The sequence below is a fragment of the Panthera tigris genome, chromosome D3 (genome assembly GCF_018350195.1).
Source record: "Panthera tigris isolate Pti1 chromosome D3, P.tigris_Pti1_mat1.1, whole genome shotgun sequence".
Lineage (NCBI taxonomy): Eukaryota > Metazoa > Chordata > Mammalia > Carnivora > Felidae > Panthera > Panthera tigris.
In genome coordinates, this window is record NC_056671.1 from 11014531 (window position 1) to 11034820 (window position 20290).

The following is a 20290-nucleotide window of genomic DNA, read 5'->3' on the forward strand; positions in this document are numbered from 1 at the left end:
AGCAGACGCAACTGGGGAATGCAGACCCGCTGAGGGCGCCCTGCACGGAGGGGAGGGGGCTGGCGGGCTTTGAGGAGGATCAGGGTTGAGGCTGCCTGGCTGGAGGGCACCTGCTGGTGGCCCGCCTGGCTGTGATGACGAAGCAGGATAGACCAGAGCGTGCAGGGAAGGTAAGGAACACAGAACCTTCCAGCAGGAGCGGAGGAACTCGATGGTCCACTCACCCGGGGGTTTGGTGAGTGCCATCTGGGTCCCCCAGCGACGTGAAAGCTTCCAACGTGAGAAGACAGGCTCCTGCGCGACCGGGATTTCCCTGGTTTTGGCCACGGAGACTCTGAACGGCCTGTTCAAGAGGCCAGACCAGGGCCGGCTTGGATCCCTGGGAATCCTTAGCAGGTGCCTCTCCTGCTGGCCACTACTGGGTACAAGGCCAGGTCCCTGCCCTGACAGGGCGTCTGGGTGGTGACAGACTAGGCAGTGAGGGAAGTGTGGAGCAGTGACAAACCCACGGAGGCCCCCTGGGGAGAGCCCCGGAGCCGGGATGGGGGTGAAAAAAGGAGGGAGGCCGCCCCACTCATCTAGGTGGTAGACGGTGTCCAAGGAAGGGTGTGGGGGGGAGGGACTGCATCCAAGCCCCGACTTTCCACCGCCTGCCGCCCTACCCCACGTCCATGCCTCTTGGGAGTCCCCTCCCTTGAGGGCTCTGCCACGTGACTTACTGTGGCCAGTGGGGCAGCAGCAAACACGTCTTCACGCGGAAGCGACACCGATGGGTCTCTGTGGGGATCTGCGCTGACAACTGGTGCTTGGGTCTGAGAACGTACGGGCTTCCCGCACTCGCTCCCCTGCTCCTGGAGCACGAGGACCCCGCGCCTTCGTGGGGCATCCGGCTCCCACGTGGCCCTGCCCCGGCCAGAAGTGCCGCGAGACCGTCCGGGCTGTGGACGCTGTCTGGGCTGGCCTCTCCCTGGCCCTCGGTCCTGCAGCCTGGTCCTGCCATACTGGGAAGTGACACGCCGGGAGCCGGAGGGGGTTATGGGCTCTGGCCCCAACCCGTTCAGCGCCACGTCCCAGCCCTGAGAACCGCGAACGGAAGCAGTGATGTCGGCTACTGTGCACGTGGCTCCCGGCGTATCCAGCTTCCGCCCTTCTTCCGCAAAGCCAAGGGGACGACGAGACGACGGCCCAGACGGTGCCGCGGCCGCCACGGCACGCGCCTGGCAAGCGGCCTGCCTCCATCTGGCACCTTCCCGGAATACTCGCCACTTCGCTTCCCCAAGCCTCAGTTTCCCCACTGGTGCAACGAAGGCGACAAGTCTCCGCCTTGTGACTCGGCCGAGCTGGTGGCTGCGAGGGCTTTGCCCACTGCAGGGTGGCACGCGGGCATCAGAGGAGGCAGCGGTATCATCGCCTGGAATCTTCTTGGGGACCGGGAGACGGGAGGGCTCCTGACAGCTCCTGGGGAAGGCGGAAGCAGCTGCCGCCCGGAAATCTGCAGAAAAATGCCTGCTGTTGGCCTGAGCCCAAGGACGGGGCGCTGAGGCCCCAGCGGATCGTTTTCATGAAAGCTGCAATTAAGGGGAAGTGGGGTTTATTAAGGAAGCTGGAGGGGACGGAGCCCTGGCTTCTGGCGAGGCTCTAATTAGATCGCAGAGCCCCTCTTATTTCGCTGCTGAGCCAGAGCGCTCGGCCTCCTGGGTGGTGGGTGGTGGGGTGACACAGGGGACTCTCCTTGACGCTGGGGGGATGGGTGACGGCAGCGATTGCTTCCGCGGTGCTCAGCGCGTGGGGGGCGCCGGTCTCCGCCCTCAGCGCGTCTGTGCTCGTGAAACCGTCACGGCCCCAGTGAGTCGGTTCCGCCGTTGCTCTCGGGTCACAGGTGAGGACACTGAAGCGGAGAGAGGCCAAGGAGCCGGACCAAGGTCATGCAGCGGGTGAGGGGCAGAGCCGGGATCTGGGCCCAGACGGCCTGGCTCTGGTCTGTGCCCGGGCCGCGTGGTGCAGCGGGCAGCGCACGGGATGGGGAGTCCTTCAGGTGTGGCCTTGTAGCAGCCACTGGCCCTCTCTGGGCTGCAAAATTACAGGGGCTGGCTTTCGATCGGGACTCGGCAACCTCGATGCGAAGGGTCAGACGGGGAATATTTTCGGCTTGGCAGGCGATACTGCCTCTGTTGCAATTATTCAACGACAGTATGTAAACCCACGGGCGTGGCTGTGTGCCAATAAAACTTTATGCAAACAGGCAGGGGCGGGATCTGGCCCCCGGGCAGCAGTTTGCTAACCCCCGCTTCCCACCATTCACGGCTCTCTTCGTTACCAGTTCCGTTTTACTGTCTTCACGGTCTTAATAATTCCCTTCAGACGGAGAGTTTTTTTTTTTTTTTTTTTTTTTTTTAACCTCCTCCTGGAGCTCGGTGAAATCATAGGTTCGACGAGCTATCTGTGCATTTGTATTTGCAACATACATGTGAAAATAAACACACACGTTAAGAGTCTGCCCCGGCTGCAGCCTGCACGCGATGCTTCGTTGAGTCCTGTTTACATGTTACCTCGGTTCTCTGCACCGCTGGGGTGTCGAGGCAAAGGACGACTATGTGGGGGGGGGGGGGAACCCGGCCTCACACCCCGACTTTGAACAGAGTGGTTCTGCTCTGTTTTCTACACCGGGGATCCGCAGGACACTTTTGTTTGGGAAAGAGGGTCCCGTGGCCAAGAGAGTTTGGAGCTGTCTAGGGCTGGCTTAGAAATGAACTCAGAAGTTCTGAGCTTCAAGCGAGGATTTACTGGCTCTCCCTTCAGGGGCCGTGGGTCCCCCACGCTGCTTCTTAGATTTCTTCAAGAAACGCCGATGGTTTCCCATTATGCCTTTGGTCCGGCCCTCTCCTGTGAACTTGACACATGTCTGCCAAGAAGCTCTTTGTCTCCACCTGACGGCTAATGGTCATCTCCAGCGTAATGTGCATTTAAACCCCCAACTCCTGGTGTCCCCCCTGCCAGCTCCGCAGCAACCGGCCTCGGCACATGCCAGCTTCTTTCTTCCCACCGTGCAGGCCCGAACCTTGGCCTTGCACACCTCAGACTGTGTCCCATGGGCTGCACCTTCAGCACATCTAGGACCTGGCCGCCTGTCACCTCCTCTGAGGGTCTCAGTCATCACCCACCCCCCCCCCCGCCCCTAGATAACGCATGTCACGCCCTCCCCCCTCCCCGGGCTCCGTCCACATGCCTCGCCCTCAGGGAGCTCCCCCCGTCGGCCCTTCCCGACACCCTGTACAGACGGCGGCCCCAGTGGCCCTACAAGGAGCCGACTGCTGGCTGGCTGGCTCCCCACCTCCTGCCGTCAGCTCCCCGGGACCGGGAGCGTCATCTGCCGAGCTCACTCCCGGTCCCCAGTGCCCACGGCCCGGCCTCGTGCACAGGAGGCTCCACAAACGTGTTGGACACACACAGCAAGGGGTTTTGCCTTCAAACCTCAGCTTCGGCTGCGTAGCTCTATTAGCTCCCGGGGATGAGGACAAGGGCTCAGACCACCCTCCGGGGAGCCTCGGGGCCGCTTCTGTCACCCCCCCTCTCCGCCCAGGAGCCCTAGGATGGCGCCTGGCGCTGGCCACAGCCCTTCTGAGCCACATGTGTCCGGGACTGACGGCATCTGAGGATACTGCAAACACGCGCACGCCGAAAAGCACACTAGAGATTCGTGGCAAGTAGGTGCTGGACGGGAAAAGCCTGATCGGGGGGGAAAAGACAGGATGCCTTTCGTTGCAGCTGCGCGGAGTCAGAGATCCAGACCCAGCACACAGGGGGCCTTCCCTCCGCAGCCCCAGACTCGCCTGTAAACTGGGGACACTGTGGCCAACCGCCCTACGCCTGAGAGGGGGACAGAGGCTCTCTCTCACGCTTCCTGCGCGGCATGGCGCTGGGCATGAGCCCTCCGCATGGTGTCACCTGGGGAAAGTGAGCCCACCTCCCACAGCCGCCGGGAGGTTCAAGCGGGGAGCATTCGGTCCGTCAACTATCGCCACCCCCCACCCCTGCCCGCACCAGGCAGGGGAAGCAGGGTGCAAAAACATGGCTCCTACCCTCCAGGGGGGGTGGTGGGGGGGGCACACAGGAAACCACAACACAGACGACCTGTGACATTTGGGTGTGGCTGGACCTTCGGGGTGGGGGGGGGGGGCTGGGCTCGCACAAGTCACTGCTGGCAAGATGCCCATTTCAATGGCTGGGGCAATATGGGAGAATGTTATTAAGCAAGTATTCCGCTAATCTTTTATTAGTAGTATTTCCGGAAAAAAAAAAAAAAAAGCGTGCCACCTAGTCTCAGTGAGGCTCGGGGGAAACAGAAGTGGGGCGGGGGCGGCGGGGGGGAGGGACCCAGGAGCGGCTGTCGCGCAGGAGGGGGAGACCGTGTTCCATTTCTGCAAGGTGCACCAAAGGGTTAAAGTCATTTTCATTAAAATTTAAATTTCAGCAGGCGTTCACTCTCCCTTCCCCATCCTTTGAACGTTTGACTGGCAACCATTTCATATTTCAATCTCGGCAGAACAAATTGAATTAGATGTTGAAGCCGAGCTGGGTTCTGTTCACCAAAGCCTGCATGCTCGGTTTGCGCTAATCCTTCCTAGACGCCGCGGAGCACAGGCACACCGGCCCGGCCACAAAAGACAAGCCGAGGAGGCAGCAAAAGAGGGAGGAAACACAGGCGGGCGAGGGCCGCTGGAAACTGTCTTCAGCCTGACACGTGGGTCTTCAAGCCCAGGAGACAGAAGCTCATGTGGCCATTCTGGCCTTGAATCCCGGGTGCCCAGCACATGGGGCCCCTGCTAAGTGTCTGATGAATGAATGAATGAATGAATGAATAAACGAACGGACAAACAGGTGAGGCGAACTGGCTGACTCCGTGGCAGCCTCTGCCTCTGGCTGGTGCCCCTTCCCGCCCCATGTGGAGTGATGGTGGCTGCCCGGCCCCCTCCCAGAGTCCAGATGCTTCCATGGGATCCCGGGTTCACTCGGGTCCTGTGACCCTCTACGCCAGCCCCTGACCGGCGTGCAAACCGGCCAGAAGACGCCGGCTCGAGTTTCCCGGGAGGGAGGCAGACCTGAGGGCTTGCCCAGCGACCTTTGCCGGGTGGGCACCGACAGGACCCTTTCCTTACGCAGCCAAGTGGGTGGATGGGTCTAGGAGTGCTGGCCCAGGGGCCCGAATCCGGCTCTCAGAACGGCCGGTTCTACTGTGACAGTGGCAACCCTGCCTGCGGGTGGGCCCGGGATCACAAGCGTTAGGAGCAAACCCAGCCATACCACGGCCTGGGGAGGGGTCCACCTGTTTTCCAACCGCACACCCAGGCAACCACTGGCTCATCTGGGGTCTGGCTGTGTGCCAGCAGCTGAACCATGTGCTTGCTCGGCCCGCTTTGGGGCCTGTGGGCAGAGGGCACCCTCTCCGGGCCACCTTCCTGTGCGTATGGACTCCCCATCCTGCCCCATGCCTCCGATGTGGGCCCAGCAGGCCTGCCGGGCACGCGCTGGGGCCTGGCTTCCTTGGGCATTCGTGGGCAGAGCGCCCCAAGTTTCCTTCGTTGTGAAATTCGGACAGCAGTCGTGAGAACTACCCCTTATCTAGCACCCCTGCGGCATGCAACGGTCTAAGTGCTCCCCACCCAGGGTTTTTCAATGTTCAAAACGCTTCTACGAGGCAAGAAGTCTTCTCCTACCCATTTTAAAGGCACGGACGTGGAAGGAGGAGATGGCTGCATGGCGGCAGGGGTGCAGCGGGGGTCCCGCCCAGGACTTCCTGGGACCAGGGCCTGTGGGTCCTGCTCTCATTCCCCTCTAGGAGACCCCCGTCTAACTCCCACCCTCCCCCCGCAGGAGGGCGCCGGGCCCCTCCTCACCCCTCCAGAGCTGTCTTTACGGCCCCTCCCCGCACCCCCGCCCCCCACCCCGAGCCAGGCCCCACATTCCAACACTGGGTCCTACCCTCCAGGGTTCCCCGGGGCCTCATGCCCTTGCTGACCCCCCACGGCTCCTGCACAACTCCTGCCCTCCCACCCCGGCTTCCCTCTGGGCCCCCTCCCTGCCTCTGGCAGCTCCCTGTCTCCTTGCCGTGCCTGTAGGGCAGGTCCACCGAGGGGGACTTCGGGCAGAGCCAGAGACCAACGGGTGACAATGCCTCCACGTGGAGGGCCCCAGGGACTGGGAGGAATACCCTGGCTTCTCTCTCCTATGAGCCCCCAGAGCCTGAAGGCACCCACCCCCGACCAAACCCTGCTGGCAGGCTGTTGCCAGGGGAGCCTGGGAAACATGACCTGCGGGGCTCGGGCCCCGAGAGTCCCAGCAGGCGTGCGGTGGGTGTGTCGTGTGTAGACGCGGGGCACACAGGCAGGGCTCTAGCTCCTGACTCTGCAAACGGCCGTCTGCACAGGCCTTGAGGTCAGGATCCCCCTCTGACCCTGCGGCCCCCGGCCCCACATCACCTCCCCTCTCCGGGTGCCTGCTCCGGTCCAGCCTCCAGCACAGCCCTCTTCCTGGCTCCCCCTGACCATCCGGGGGTCAAAGACCCCCCTTGAGAAACGGGTGAGTCTGCACATACATCGGGAGGCTCGCCGGGGCCGCACCCCTTCCTCAGCGGCCACCTCCGTGGTTTATTCCTGGCATTTCTTTTCTGGGCCGAATGATGGCCCACTGTCACTTCTAAATCCTCCTCATAAGCTCCCCTGTGCCCCATGTTCCTGGTGACAACAGTGCCCGTCCGCCGGATGTCTGGGCCCCACAGTCAGGAGTCCCCGCAGTTCACCTGGCACACTCTGGATGGATGCGTTTCTCCCAGGTGCTCCCGGCGGCCCCTCCCCCGTGCCGGGCGGACTTGACCCAGCTTCGCTGGACGGTCACCTGGCCATGCTCCGCCTCCTTCCAGAATCGTAATAGACACGGCAGTTCCGATATAAGTTACACAGCGTTAGTAGCTCCTGACTGCTCAGGGCTGCAGTCACTTTCAGTGGGGAAGGGACAGGGCTCAGGCCGTTCCCTGAACTAACTGCTGCCACTGAAAGGGACAGGGACGTCCGCACGTGGGAGGGGTGGAGTGTGGCCACTCTCTGAGTGAAGAAGGGGAATTTAAACTAAGATCTCAAAGGGAAATAAGGAGAGACAGGAAAGATGCGGGGAAGGGTGTCTGGGCAGGGGGAAGAGCAAGTGCAAAGGCCCTGGGGTGGGAGCATGCTGGAAAGGCCAGCACGCAGGAAGTGAGGGACAAGAGGCAGGGCCTTCTCGCCGGGCGAGGAACGTGACTTCGTTCCAAGTGTGTGGCGGGCCCTGACGGGTTTTAAGCTATGACTTGCACGATCCGGTTCACGGATCCAGCTGGACCCCTCTGGCTGCCTGTGGGGAATGCAGTGCCCCTGGGGAAGGGGAAGGGCAAGGGGGGAGATGAGGGTGGCATCCGCCATGGATGTCCTGGAGAGCCAGGTGTGGCATGAAGGAGGGGTGATGGGGCCCCCCGCGATCTCCAGGGGAGCCGAATCGACTGCTCTCATTTGCTTATGTGGCGGCTCCCTGTCTAGACAGTGAGCCCCTGTGGGGGGGGGGGGGGGCAGAGAGGCCAGGCAGGGCAGCGAGAGGGAAGGGGACCCAGCGTCCCAGGCTGGTGTGAATGCATAGCCTATGCTCGGCACGCAGCCCCAGGCTGCAGGACTTGGCCGGTCCTGCCCTGGGGACGTCCTGGTACCTTCATCCGAGTCAGTTAAGTCTGTGCCAGCGACGCCTCCCGTGTGCCAGGCCCAGGGGGTCCGGTGGCCTCCTATTTGGTGACACGGACTACCCCCCACCATCGGCCTGGCTCTGGCAATGGGAGCACAAATCGTGTGTTCCGCCAGGGGGACCCACGTGCCGCTCAACGGGACAGGCAGTGGCGGGGGAATGGGGCGGGCCCGTCACCCCCGAGACCCACGGCACCCAGGGGGACTGGCCACCTGAGGGCCTGGCCAGGGTGAGGTTTAACACTGACCCTGCCGTACAGCCCCACCTGCACACTGTGGCCGCACCTGCTCTCTGCGGGACACTCCGGCATAAAGGCTGGCGACCAAGCCACTCCGGGTTTGTGCCTTTTGCCTCCATGGTCTCCCAGGGCCGGGCACCTGCCCCACGGGCTGAGCCTCACAGAGCGACCGGCGCCGTGGAGCTTCGCTGGGGTTCCAGACGGCTCAGGCGACCGGATGGAGACGGGAACCTCCCGCCTCCGGAAACGCACGGACCCGGTTTTCTGCAAAGTTCGGAAGGTTCCTGGACACGCACCTGGAGCCCTGGCCAGAGGTCCCGAATTAAGAACAGAAGTGCTGATGGGCATTTTCTCTGGGCTTTACTTGGGTTGACACCAGGCTGGCACAATGTCACCTCCCTCGTACAGAGAGGGAAGCCGGGGGGTCAGAGGGGACCTCCCTGGTCTGCGGCCGGGGCTGGGGAGGGCGAAGCTGGGATTCAGACCCACAGCAGACCAGCTGTGGCTCTTTCCTCCCCACGGGGGAGGCCGTATTTCCAGGCTGGAGCAGGTGTGTGTGCACGGGCGCCCCAAGCCCGGGATAAGCCTTTCCACACCGCCTGCCGGGGCCGGGGCACGTCTCACGGGGTCCCCTGCCTGTGCGCGGAGGGCGTCCGCCATCAGAGACACGGCTTAGACGCAACTGGTGAGGCTGGTGGCTGGGCTTCGTGAGCAGCTCAGAGGCTCCCCAGCCCCGTGCTCCGTCGCTGGCAGTCCCACGTGACCTTGGAGCAGGACGGAGGCCAAGTCCCCAGCCGGGAGCACTCCCGCGGAGGGCCGTGGGTGGGAACCCCCCGCTAACAGCCCCGCAGGGGAAGGCGACAACAGGAGTTTCCGGGCTGGTCTCACGTGCTCAGCCCCGCGCCCGGGGGTTCTTCGTGGATTAAGGCGGCGATTTTTCTCACTAAACCTGTACGAGGTGGGAACCCGTTTTCAAGGCAGAGGTTGGGACCAGGGAGGTTAGGTAACTGGGCCGGGGTCCCCAGCCTCTGCAGCCTGGAGCGGGGGCCTCGTGCCCAGACGGCTCGGCTGCAGGGAGCTGCCCTCACCCCCGGTGCCACACTCGTTCCCCTGCAGCCGTGCGCCCCGGAGCAACCCCGAGTCCCTCTGTGCCCCGACCCTCCAACCAGCAAGGTGGGGCCCTGTCTCCCCGTCTGGGAGCAGCGGACTGCCAGGCTTGGTGGGGGGCGGTTCGTTTTTGCTGCTCCCGGGTCCTGTGCTGGCACGAGAGGCTCCCTAACGCGGCCGTGCCTCGCCTGCCCGCGGCCCTTGGGTGCCGGGCATAGAGCGGGCACACAGTGGCCGCGGGAACCTATCACCCTGGAGGCCGGCTGGGGCCCAGGCTGCCCTGGCAGCGGCCTGAGGCCACTGTCCCCTCTGACCTTGGGCCGGGGCAGGGTGGGGGCTCTCTTTCCCCGCCCACCCGCGTGGTGCTGCCCGCCCCCTCCCCAGCCCATGTGGCAGGAGCACAGAAGCCGGAGCGGCTGTCCCCAGTCCCCAGGGCCCTGGAGCCACGTACCCTCTCGGTGCCAGCTCGCAGCTGAAGGGTTCGCTCCTCACTGTCATTTTCACTGTCTTCCAGCTGCTCCAGGATCTCGTCCAACATCACAGACCGCTTTTTCTTCGGGGGCTCTGTGGGAGCCCAGATGGCAAGAGAGGAGGAAAGAACAACCGAGAGGGTTGGGAGGTGGGAAGAGACAGCCGGCAGGAAGGGAGAGGGAAAGGGGTGAGCAAAATGGAGGGCGGGGAGGCGAGAGGGGAGAGAAGGCACGGAGAGGGAGGGGGCACGGGGGACGGGAAGCCAACGGGGAACAGACAACACGGGAGGGAGAAGCAGTGAGGGTTAGTCTCCCGCTCCACCACGGGGCTGCCCTCCCCCCAACCCCAGCCACTCCCCTGTTCTGCCCGCCACCCCCCTCCCTGTCTCCCACCCGCAGAGGAGAAGGGAGGGGAAGAGAAGGGAAGGGAGAAGAGAAGGCCCCCTCCCAGCAGCTCCGAGGTTAGCGGGTCTCTGTCCGGCTTGCAGGGAGCAGGAAACCTTCGGAGAGGATGGGTCAAGTGAGGGCAGTCGCTGGGGAAACAAACAGGAGCCGCGCAGGCTTTCTTGGGGACTGCAGGCTCTTAATGGCATGGGAGGCGGCTGGCATCCAGCAGGTGCTCAATTAATGCCGGGTGAAATCATGCTCAAAGACGGCAGAGGAGGCGTGGAGGGAAGAACAGCGAGAGGCAGCTTTAGAGAGGAGGGGCGTTCTGACTTGGGCTTTGAAGGACACAGAGGAGGTTTCTGTGACGACAGGGGAAGGGGGTGCAGGTGCACAGCATGAACAACGGGACGGCGGGCTCAGCAATACCTATTCCCCCTGGGCCTCAGACGCTACTGAGCGCCCACTGGGTGCCTCAGCTCCACTCCTCTTAACAAGCCCACAGGCAGGTGTTATTATTGCCTCTTGCAGGTGAGGGGACAGAACCACAGGCAGGTAAGTCTCAGGTCCCTCAGACAAGGGGTGGAGGCAGGACTCGAACCCAAGCAACACCACAGCCACAGCCTTCCCACTTTTCACGGGAGCCTCCGGTGCTGGCCAGAGAATGCCAGGGAGACAGAGGGCGGCTTGGGGAAGGTGAGCTGGTCCCCTTGGCCCTCCTGGGAGGGACGGGGTCGTGGGGAGGGGGAAGGCTGGGCTCAGGCCAGGCCTGCTGGCAGTCCCTCTTCTGGTCTAACCACTCACTAACGGTCAGCCTCAGTCAAGGAAGGAGAATGCGGGCTCGTTCAGAGGCGGCTGCGGACGAGCCGTCCCGATCCCCCGGCCCTCAAACACCTCCTCCGCGAAGTCTTCTGCGGGGACAAACCCTTCACCTCCGGGTCTGCAGAGCCCGGTCTCGCCCTTGGCCCAGATGTGAAGAGTCCTGGGCCTCTTGTAGAATGTTCTGGGCCAGTGACTTGGCGTCCCTGAGCCTATTTCTTCACCGTGTTCCTCCCCAGGTGTCCGGGGGCACCGACCCCTTCTGGTCCTCTCCACGGCTACCTGCCTGATCCAAGCACTTTCACCCGAATCCCTGTTCCTGCCGCCCCACACCGCAGGGTCTGCCCTGCCCACAGCAGCCCGAGGGATCCTTCTAGAACAGGTGCTACCCCCAGGGGTCTCAGAGCTCCCACGGCTTTGCCCGGCAGGGAGCGGGAACTCTTGCGTCCCCTGGGTGGCGTTACTCGAGCTGGGCCCTCCGGGAGACCCCTGCCCCACACGACCCAGGTCGCCTGTGTTCAAGCCCCAGCTCCCATGCCCCTTCTCAGAGGACCCCCAGCCCTGCCGCATGACCCTTCTCACCACCGACACCACGGCGCACGTTTCTTTGTCTGGGAACAGAGCTGTCCTGTGGGTTGCTATGTCCCCTGGCCCAGCACACAGCCTGGAACCCAGTGTGTGCTCATTGATGTTTGCCCAGTGAGGGGATGAGCACGTTGAGCGGGAAGGGGGGACCGAGCGAGGCTTGAGGAAGTGGTGGGAGGCTGCCTGCCCCCCACTCCCCCCGCCGCAGGAGCCCCCAGGCCTGGCAGCTGTATCCGTCATTGTTAGTCATGGAAAGGGAGAGGGGGCAGGACGGGCTGGGGGTAGGGGCGGCAGCCCCCGGGCTCAGACACACGCTTCTTCTCCCCGCTGCCTGCTTGACGCTCTTGGTTTCCTTATAATCGCCAGGCTCCGGAGGTGCACAATGGCCTCTGGAAATTGAATTTGTGGGCAGGTAATGGGAGCCGGAAAATAGAAGGGCAGGAAAATAGGGCCTGTGGGCCTGTCACTGACGCCCCCTGCTCGCTACTAACAGCGGGGGGTGTGAGCTCCCGGGATGGCGGTCCCCGCTCTCCCGGGCTCCCGAGGGGCGGCCGTGGCGGTGGAGCCACGGTCCTCCCCTTTGGGGATCGTTCTGGCCTTCGCCGCAGCCCAACACAGGCCAAGGGAGCAGGCTTTTGCCTACGCGTCCTATGGCTCAAGCTCTCAACCAGTTCTGCGCCCCACGCGCCGCCCCCCCCCCACCACCACCGTGTCGCCGCGTCTCTAGTCCGCAGGATGGCGGGAGCCTCTTCCACCCTCCCTCCCCAGCCCAGGCTCCCAGGGGAGTCAGAACATGTCGCTCCTTTGTCTAACCCTCCGTGGTGCCACCCCACCTGGGGCAAAGCTGTCAGGACAGCCTCTAAGCCACCCGAGTGGTCCCTGTCGCCTCTGTGAACTTCCGGTCACACTCTCCCCCTCACTCGCATGGAGACAGCCACCGGGGGACCCCTTCCCGGTTCCTGGCACCCCCCGTCGCCCCCCTCTCCCATGTCCGGACTCTGCACCTGCTGTCCCCTCTGCCTGGAGTCCTCTTCTCCCAGGGAGCCACCGGGGAGAGGAGGAACCTCACCTCTTGGGGGCTGGGGTCTCCCTGATGCTGTCTGAAGTCACAAGTCCCCCCGGTGCCCCTGCCCTACCTCCCTGTTCGCTTGCCACCATGGCATTCAGCCCTGTGTTTTACTGTTCAGCTCGCTCTCTGCCTCTCTCACAGGAATGCTGTCTCCGGGAGGCTGGGGTTTTGTCTGCATCGTCACTCTGTGCCCCCCAGTGCCTCCAACAGTGTGGGACACGCAGCGGACGCTCAGAGAGTACTTACTGAGTGCCTAAACGGACGGGTGGCAGGGACAGACGAGGGCGAAGAGGGCAGGCTGCTGAAGGACAAACCCAAGCAGGGTCAGGAACCGAAAGTGGCCTTGAACCACCTTCATTCACGTTTTGGTCCCCTGACGACACAGACCGGGGCAGTGCTGCCCTGGGCCGGGCGTGGGAGTGAACGGGACAGGCCCCGTCTAGTGTGTTCCTGGCCCACGGAGGGGAGATCGCGACGGAGCCAGACAGATACAACCCAGGGTGGGATTAGTGCCGGGACGGGGAGGCCCTGCTCCAGTGTGGGCTATCAGGGCGGCTTCCTGGAGGAGGCGACAATGTAAGCATGGCCGGTGCTGACTCCCAGCTCCGGCCCTCTCCCGCCACCGTGCTAGTCTCACCCCCGGCTGGCGGCTGTGCTCACGGCTTCATGGCCTCTCCCACCCCCCCGAGCCAGCGGGCCCCTCCCAAGCTCAGCCCGGCCTCCCGGACACCAGCCACACTCAGTCTGCTGGGGAGCAAACCAGTTCTTCCACGCCTTTGCCCGGAATGCCGGCCCTGCCCTCGGTCACCCTATGCCTTCCTCGGAGTCACCTGGCCCCAGAGACCCTCTCCTCCCCTGTGGCCACTTGATGAGCGTCTAAGAGCCAAGCATCCGTGATGCAACGGTAACAGAATGAAAAGAACCCACGGCACCCCGCGCTGGCCTCTGATCCTATGTTTCCCCTCCCCGGTAGCGGGGCTCTCACCCCTCGGAGCCTCAGCTCCCCGTCCCGGGACAGGTGGCCGAATGGCCACATGATAGGCTACTGCCACTCCTGCACCTCTCAGCACAGAGTGGCAGCTCGGAGGGCCTCTGCCGTCTGACCGGCCTCAGGCCTGCCCTGTCCCCAGTGCCCAGCACAGAGTAGGCGCTCTGCAATCACGTGCTGAACGTAAGAACGAATGAACAAACGAGCAAATGAACGATCGAGTCCCAGGGCACCGAGGTGGGTCGTCTCTGAAAAACCGCACTGATATTGACGGGACAGCAATACAACATAACGGGGGCGGGTGGGGGCGAGATGGCATCTGGCCGGGGAAACCGAGGCCCAGAGGGCGGGGGACGCGGCCGGCAGAGGAGTGCACACAGGCGGGGTGCAGGACAAGTGGTGCCTTGGTGGAGTCTCGGGGGCCCTGCCTCGGGGTGGGGGGGCCCCGCCAAGGTCGCATGGGAGCCCGTGACACCGACACAGGGCCCGCGGTTACCACGTCCGGCTCTAGGATCACACGCACTGGCTTTGGCACGTCCCCCGTTGTGTGCCCTCGGGCAGGGCACGTACCCTGAGGTTCACGCCCTCGTGTACAGAATTGGGGGGGCAGGGCAGTTCCTCACTGCTCCCCGTCTCTCTAGAGCCACCTCTGCTGACCTGAAGGCTCCGAGGTAAGGAGCAGGTGCAGGCTCCCCCTTCCTGCGCAAGCCTCTCAGGGCACCCCTCCGTGCCCTCAACGCTTCCTTGCACGCTCAGGGACGCACGCGTGGACACCTCTCTCCCACCAACGACTAGCCTGTCTGTGCCACAGTCTCCCTACCTGTGACGGGGGGGCGCTACCAACATCGACCTCACGGGGTCGCGGGGAGGACTGACGGAGGGAAAAGAGCAGCGATCGGCACCTGGCTAGAACCCAGCCGATGGCGTGGAGACCGACATCTGTGCTACCGAAACTCACGTCACACGTGCTGATTTAACGTCTTGCTTTGCCATTAGGCCAGTGGGCGCCGACGGGACGGGGACCGTCATCGGGCGGCCAGCACATGGTGGGCGATCCACGGAGAGCTGTTAGGCAAACGCACGGAATGACGTGGCAGGTACAGTATCCACTCCCCACCCCATGTTGGAAAACGGCCCAGGGGATCCGCTGACCCCAGCGGGGCGAGGGAGGGGCGTACAAAGCGGGTTGGCGACTGGCTAACCCCACGGCCTTGGAGGTCACGTGACCGGAGGTCCCGGCTCTGCCGCCTAACGTCCCGGTGACCTCGGGTAGGTCACCTCAGCTCTCCGGGTCTCGGCTTCCTCGCCCGTCCACGGGGGATGAGAACGGAACCCGACTCGCGGGGCGGCTGTGCGCATTAGCGAGTCTGTGCGCGAAGCCCCGCACGGTGCTCGGGGGCCACGACTGCTCTCGTGGGCCCTGGTGCATCTGGCTCAGGTCAGCCCCCGAGCGCCCCCCCCCCCCCCCCTGAGAGGTCGCGCGTTCCCACCGAACGACACCCAGCGACCCCCCGCCGGCCCTGCCTGCACGCGGAGCACCCTGCTTGCCGGGAACAGCTGCTGAAATCCCACTTCCCCGACATCAAAAGCCTCAGTGGGTTTTCACCAAACAAACATAATGCAGAACCGGAGAAAGGTGTAAAATAAATAAACAAAACAAGCTGTGCATTTTCTTTCAGCATTACAGCTGCACCCGAAGATAAACAAGAGAATGTCACCAAACATCAATACCCGAGAAATTAACTTGACAAAAAACTCAGCCGTCCCCCAACAACCCCCCAGTCCTGCCCCCCTCCCCGCCCCCCCTCCTCCAACCACCATTTTGCATTTCTGGAGTTCCCATCTAATGATTTTATTTTTCAATTAATTCCTTGACAGAATGCCAGCCCGCGTCTCTCTCCCGTCCCTGGCTGGCGCTGTCGCCCTGCGTGGAAGGCACAGGCAGGCAGAGACAGAGAGGCGCGAGCGGGTGGGGGGGGGGGGTTGCACTGCCGGGAGGACAAGAGAAAGCGCTTCGTGGGGTTTTGTTCCAGAGGCAGAGCGCTAAGGAAGGGCGAGCGGAGCGGGGCAGAAGGGAATTCTGAAAGGGACGGGAGAGGAGCAGGTGACGGCAGCGGGGGGAGGCTGGAGCCAGGCTGCCGGGATCCGAGTCCGCCGCCCCTGGCTGGGCCGCCTGGGGCAGGGAGCCTCACCTCTCTGTGCTGGGTCCCTGCACCGACTGAACAGTACCCTGCTCCGGCAGAGCCTAGGGGTCTTAGACGGGCCAATGTGCTGAAGTCTTTACGGCAGCACCTGGCACGGCGTGGGCGCCCAGGAGAGGTTGGCTGATCTTATGGCTCATTGGTGGACGCAGTTGCTGGGCATTAATGAAGGCAGGCAGGCCACTTCCCTCCACTTGAAAATGGGGGCAGCAATACCAGCCCCGGACAAATGCAGTGGCCACCGTGGGACAAATGCAGGAGCCATAGCATTAGCGGGTGGCTCCGCGACGTACACGTTAGTGGCTTTCCGTGGCCACGGGGGAATGTGCAACCCTGGCCCAGGACGGGCTGGGAGTGTTGGGGGGCATAAGCCTCCAGAGAAACCCTCCACCGGCGAGGTGTGTTAATGGGGACTTGGGGGACACGTGTCCCAGCTCCCTCGACTCCTGGGGGACAGCTCTGAGGTGTTCCACGCCGATCCGCCCACTGCTGGCTCAATGCGGCCCCTGGACGGGTTCCCTCCCTTCCTCCCCATCCCTCACCTCCTCCGTGATCTGCTCTGGACATAAACCCACGTCTCCGGGTCGGCCTCTGGGGAACCCATGCCAGGACACCATGTCCACAGGTGACCAAATGGGAGGGAGCCTCAGGCCCCAGGCCCCCACAGAGCATCTGAAGTTGCGGACGTGATTCAAAGACTTAAACAGCTAGTGATGTGCGAAAAAGCGGGGGGGGGGGTGCGCTCCACGAGAATCTCCATTTCCAGTTTTTCTGGGAATTGGCTGACCTGTGTCCCCACCTAGAATACCGTGTGCCAGGCCTGGCGCTGCGGATCCAGCCATGAAGACAACTCTCAAGGATACTCTGAACCATCAGCCACGGTGGCCGCGTCGGAGCTCCAGGGTGGGCAGAGCCCAGGCACCTGAGAGCGAGCGGTGGGCTGTGAGACCGAGGATCTCTGCACTCCTTGGGCCTCACATCGTCGGAGCTCTGCAGGGAAGGGCAGGACGGCTCCCAAGCACCTGCGGGCTCTGGGCGGCAGGCTGGGTGAGCGAGCGGTGGGAGAAATCCCACGAGCTGCGTATTATTGTCCCGTTTGTCAGATGGGCAAGCGATGGCTCTAGGGAAGTCACCCGACCATACTCTCCCCTCGCCCCATCACACCAGTGGTGCCTAGGGGCCCGTGGCTCAGTGGCCGCCCTGCAGTGGAGAGGCCGGCACAGCCCTCCTTAGGGAAGAGCTCGCGACACGGAAGGCGAGAAACAGACGGGGCCCCCACAGTCCCCACCCACGTGCGGCAGCAGCCTGCGCGAGGCCAGTGGTTCTCGACCCAGCTGCCCGAGAGAATGATCTAGAATCTACTCAAGACGCGACCCCACCCCCAGAGGTTGTGCTGTGAACGGCCTGGGAAGGGTGCTGGTTATCGAGACTGCTGGTCACGGCCCTTACGAATCACCTCGGTACTCGGGGCTCCGTGCAGCTTGGTGGGTGGCCCACGCCCTGTGCAGTTCTAGGCAGCTGGCCTGGCGGCTCCCCACGCACAAGGCCTGGATTATTGTGGATTTAGCCCGGGGTAGGGCTGGGGGGCCAGGCCAAGCCCGGGGCGGGGGGGTGCTTTCGGGCCCAGGCCTGCATGTGTTTGCATTAGTTACGGAGGCTGGGGAGGCCAGCGCAGGCTGGGGAGGCCCGGGAGTGGCCAGGCGAGGGTGACTCCTGCCACTGGAACAAAGGAAGAGAAAGGGGACTAGTTGGAGGTCATCGTCTGCCCCCGTCTCAGGCCTGGAGGGATCTTCCCATTTCCAGCAGTTTGATGGGCATTAGCCTCCTGTCCCTTCCTCTTGGCGCAGCCCTGGGCTGGGAGTAGAGACCGGAAGGGAGGAAGTGTTATCGTCTCCTCAGGGGGCCAGGGCAGAAGGGAGTCCGCACCTGGCACCTTAAGTGGCCAGGCAGGAACGGCGTGGGGACTATAGGGAGGGCCGCGGACTGTGGCAACTCGGCCCAGCCGTCCATGGGCACGCAGACCCAGGGTGGTCACACCCGATCTTTCCAGAGGCCAGGATCTCGATCTTCAGGTCCAATCTTCGGATAGCAAAATAGTGGCAATTCATTGAAAAAACAAAAACAAAGACACAAACCCCACCTGTCCATATTTTATGGACAGATCTGTGGTGGAGGTCCGGGGCTGGCTCACCTGTGTGGCCTCTGACTTACTGTCCCTCCCCTCTCGGTCTCCAGAACCCTGTCAGCTTTACTTGTGGCCGCACAGCCCGTAGCAAAAACCTCCCCGTCTGTCTGTTCGTCTTGGGTTTCTCTGGCCTGGGCCAACCTACAATTCAGAAACAAAATCGGCCACCCCCTGCCGCCAGCTACAACCCTGGAGGGCTGTCCACCCTCCTCCTGCCCCTACTTCCAGCACTCCGGTCCCCAGGTCCCTGAACCCCTGTCCAATCCGGGCCCGGCTCCTTCCCCTCCCAAGTCGCTCTGAAATTCTCCTTCTGTCAGTTTAATTCTGTGATCGATGAGGAAGAGCAGGAGAAATGGCCCGGCACAGCTGGTTTCCCCGTTAGCCCTAGCAGGGATTCCTGGCCTCGCTGGCGACGGCTGAGTGAAATGTTTGCGGAGCGCAGAGAACACAAGTCAATAACAATTTAGCTGGATTGGGAGCAAGTACCTTCCCCGCACGGACAGCCGCTCCCGGGGGAAGGGGAAGAGAGTGTGCACGATATTGCTGAAGCACTTGGAAATATTTCCAAAACACCGCGCAAAGAGGCTTGGGGCGTGGGGCAAGGAAAGAGGGAAGGGGCGGAGGAGGAGGAGGTGACCTACAGACGCCCGCTCCGGGGCCCCTCCAGCCTCCCCAGCACCTCCGCGGGGAGAAGCTTTCGGCTTGCTGAACGTTGATACCCCTCCCGCCCCCCACTGTCATTTGCACCCTTGCGGGCAGCCGCCCCTTCGAGCCACCTGACCAACCAGTTCCCGCTTCTCTAGATTCTCGGTGTGCGCCAGCTGGGATGGCTGGGGGCGTGTGTCCGAAGAGCTGGGGGCCCGGCTGATTTCACCTTCTCTCCTGGTGCCACCCACCCTGCCATGGCTGGGAGCCGGAGCAAGAATAAGACATGCCACGTGCTTCCCAGAGGCGGAATTGGGAGCGGCGGCCTTCCCTCTGGGGCGACCGGGACGGGCCTTCGATGCCTCTGGAGGAAGGGCCGTGGAAGCGAAGCCTTGGGGAGGAACGAGAGGCACCCGAATGGAGGAATGGAAAGGAGGCCAGGGGAGCTTACGGGAACCCTCGGTCTCTGGGGAGCTGGAAAGAGCCACACCGCAAAGGGATATTTTGAATAATAAATTCTGTGACTTCACATACTTGCTTGAACTTTCCCGACTGTGGTTTTTAAAGCCTGATGATTATGTTTTCACGGCCAAGATCAAGAAGGCCTATTTGCAAGGGCTGGCGTGGGGATAACGGGCTCTCCTGGTCCCCGGTCTTTTGAAAATGTGCCGTCCTGTGAATGATTAAGTTACGGAAGGGGGGTGGTGGTGAACTGTCGCAGGCTTTAAATATCATCTGTATGCTGATGACTTCCAAATTTATATCTCGGCCCAGACTTTGCCCCTGAGCTCCGAACTCATAGATCTATCTGCTTGACATCCCACGGGGAGTCCTAATAGGTGTCTCAAACCCCCTGTGCCCCCTCCCATAAGCCCCCACCTGCTTTTCCCGGCTTCCTGGGCCTCATCACCATGAGGCAACACCACCCTCTGAGTGCACGCTGGCCTTAATTTCCCTCATGCCTTCCAGAAGCAAATTAGGCTGGCTCTACCTTTATCACATAGGCTCAATTCACCTGCCTCTCTCCATCCCTACGGTCTCTGTCCCCACCCAGGCCCCTGCCCCACTTGCCCCTACCTCCATTCTTGCCCTTCTATAATGCATGCCTCGTGTCACAGCACGGAAGAGGTCTGACGGTGTAAATCGGGCCGCAGCACTCCTCTCTTCTTAAACCTCTGAGAGACTTCCTGCTTTACGTTGAATGAAAAGCCAGGTTCCCTGCCAGGCCCCACAAGGAGCCCTGCTGGCCCCTCTCCAGCTTTGTTTCCTAGCATTCTGCAACCTGGAACCGTCCTCTAGCCACAGTGGCCTACTAGGACCATGCTCCTACCTCAGGGCCTTTGCACCTGTGGGTCCCCGTGCCTGGAATGTTTTTTCCTCGCATTTCCTTCGCATTTTCGGCTGACTTGCTTCCTTCTTCCCATCTCAAAAGCACTGACTCCTTGGAAACACTCTTTCCAACCACAGTACTTGAAATCGCTCCACTCCTCCCCACCCCTGAGGAGTGTATTGTTACCCTTTCTAATTTCCTCCGTAGGGCTTGCTGTCATCCCGACGTCGTTGGTAGTTACTTTCTCCTTTCTGTCATCTGTCTCTCCCCCCTCAAATATCAGCTCCATGAGGGCAGGGGCCTTCTCTTTTGTTCACTGCTTTGTCCTCAGCGCTGAGTAGGGGCTTGAGCATTAGATGGTCAACGCGGAATTGAGCGAGTGAGTGAATGAATAGAGTAAGTGGGGAGCAGAGCAACGGGGCTTCCTTTCCAGGGGAAGCCGGAGTTCTTAGGCAGAGCACTCCAGCTGGGGGGGGGGGGATGAGGGTGTGGCTGTGATGCTTCTGGAACT

At 62.5% G+C, this 20290-nt stretch overlaps 1 protein-coding gene across 1 annotated transcript in view; it reads right to left on the reverse strand.

The window, feature by feature from the left end:
* Positions 1–8229: 8229 nt before the first annotated feature.
* Positions 8230–20290, reverse strand: part of RBM19 (RNA binding motif protein 19) — a 128319-nt gene continuing 116258 nt past the window's right edge. The window contains 2 exon segments of the mRNA XM_042961769.1: positions 8230–8945; positions 9555–9667. Coding sequence (XP_042817703.1) covers positions 8940–8945; positions 9555–9667 — 119 coding nt within the window. The 3' untranslated portion in view covers positions 8230–8939.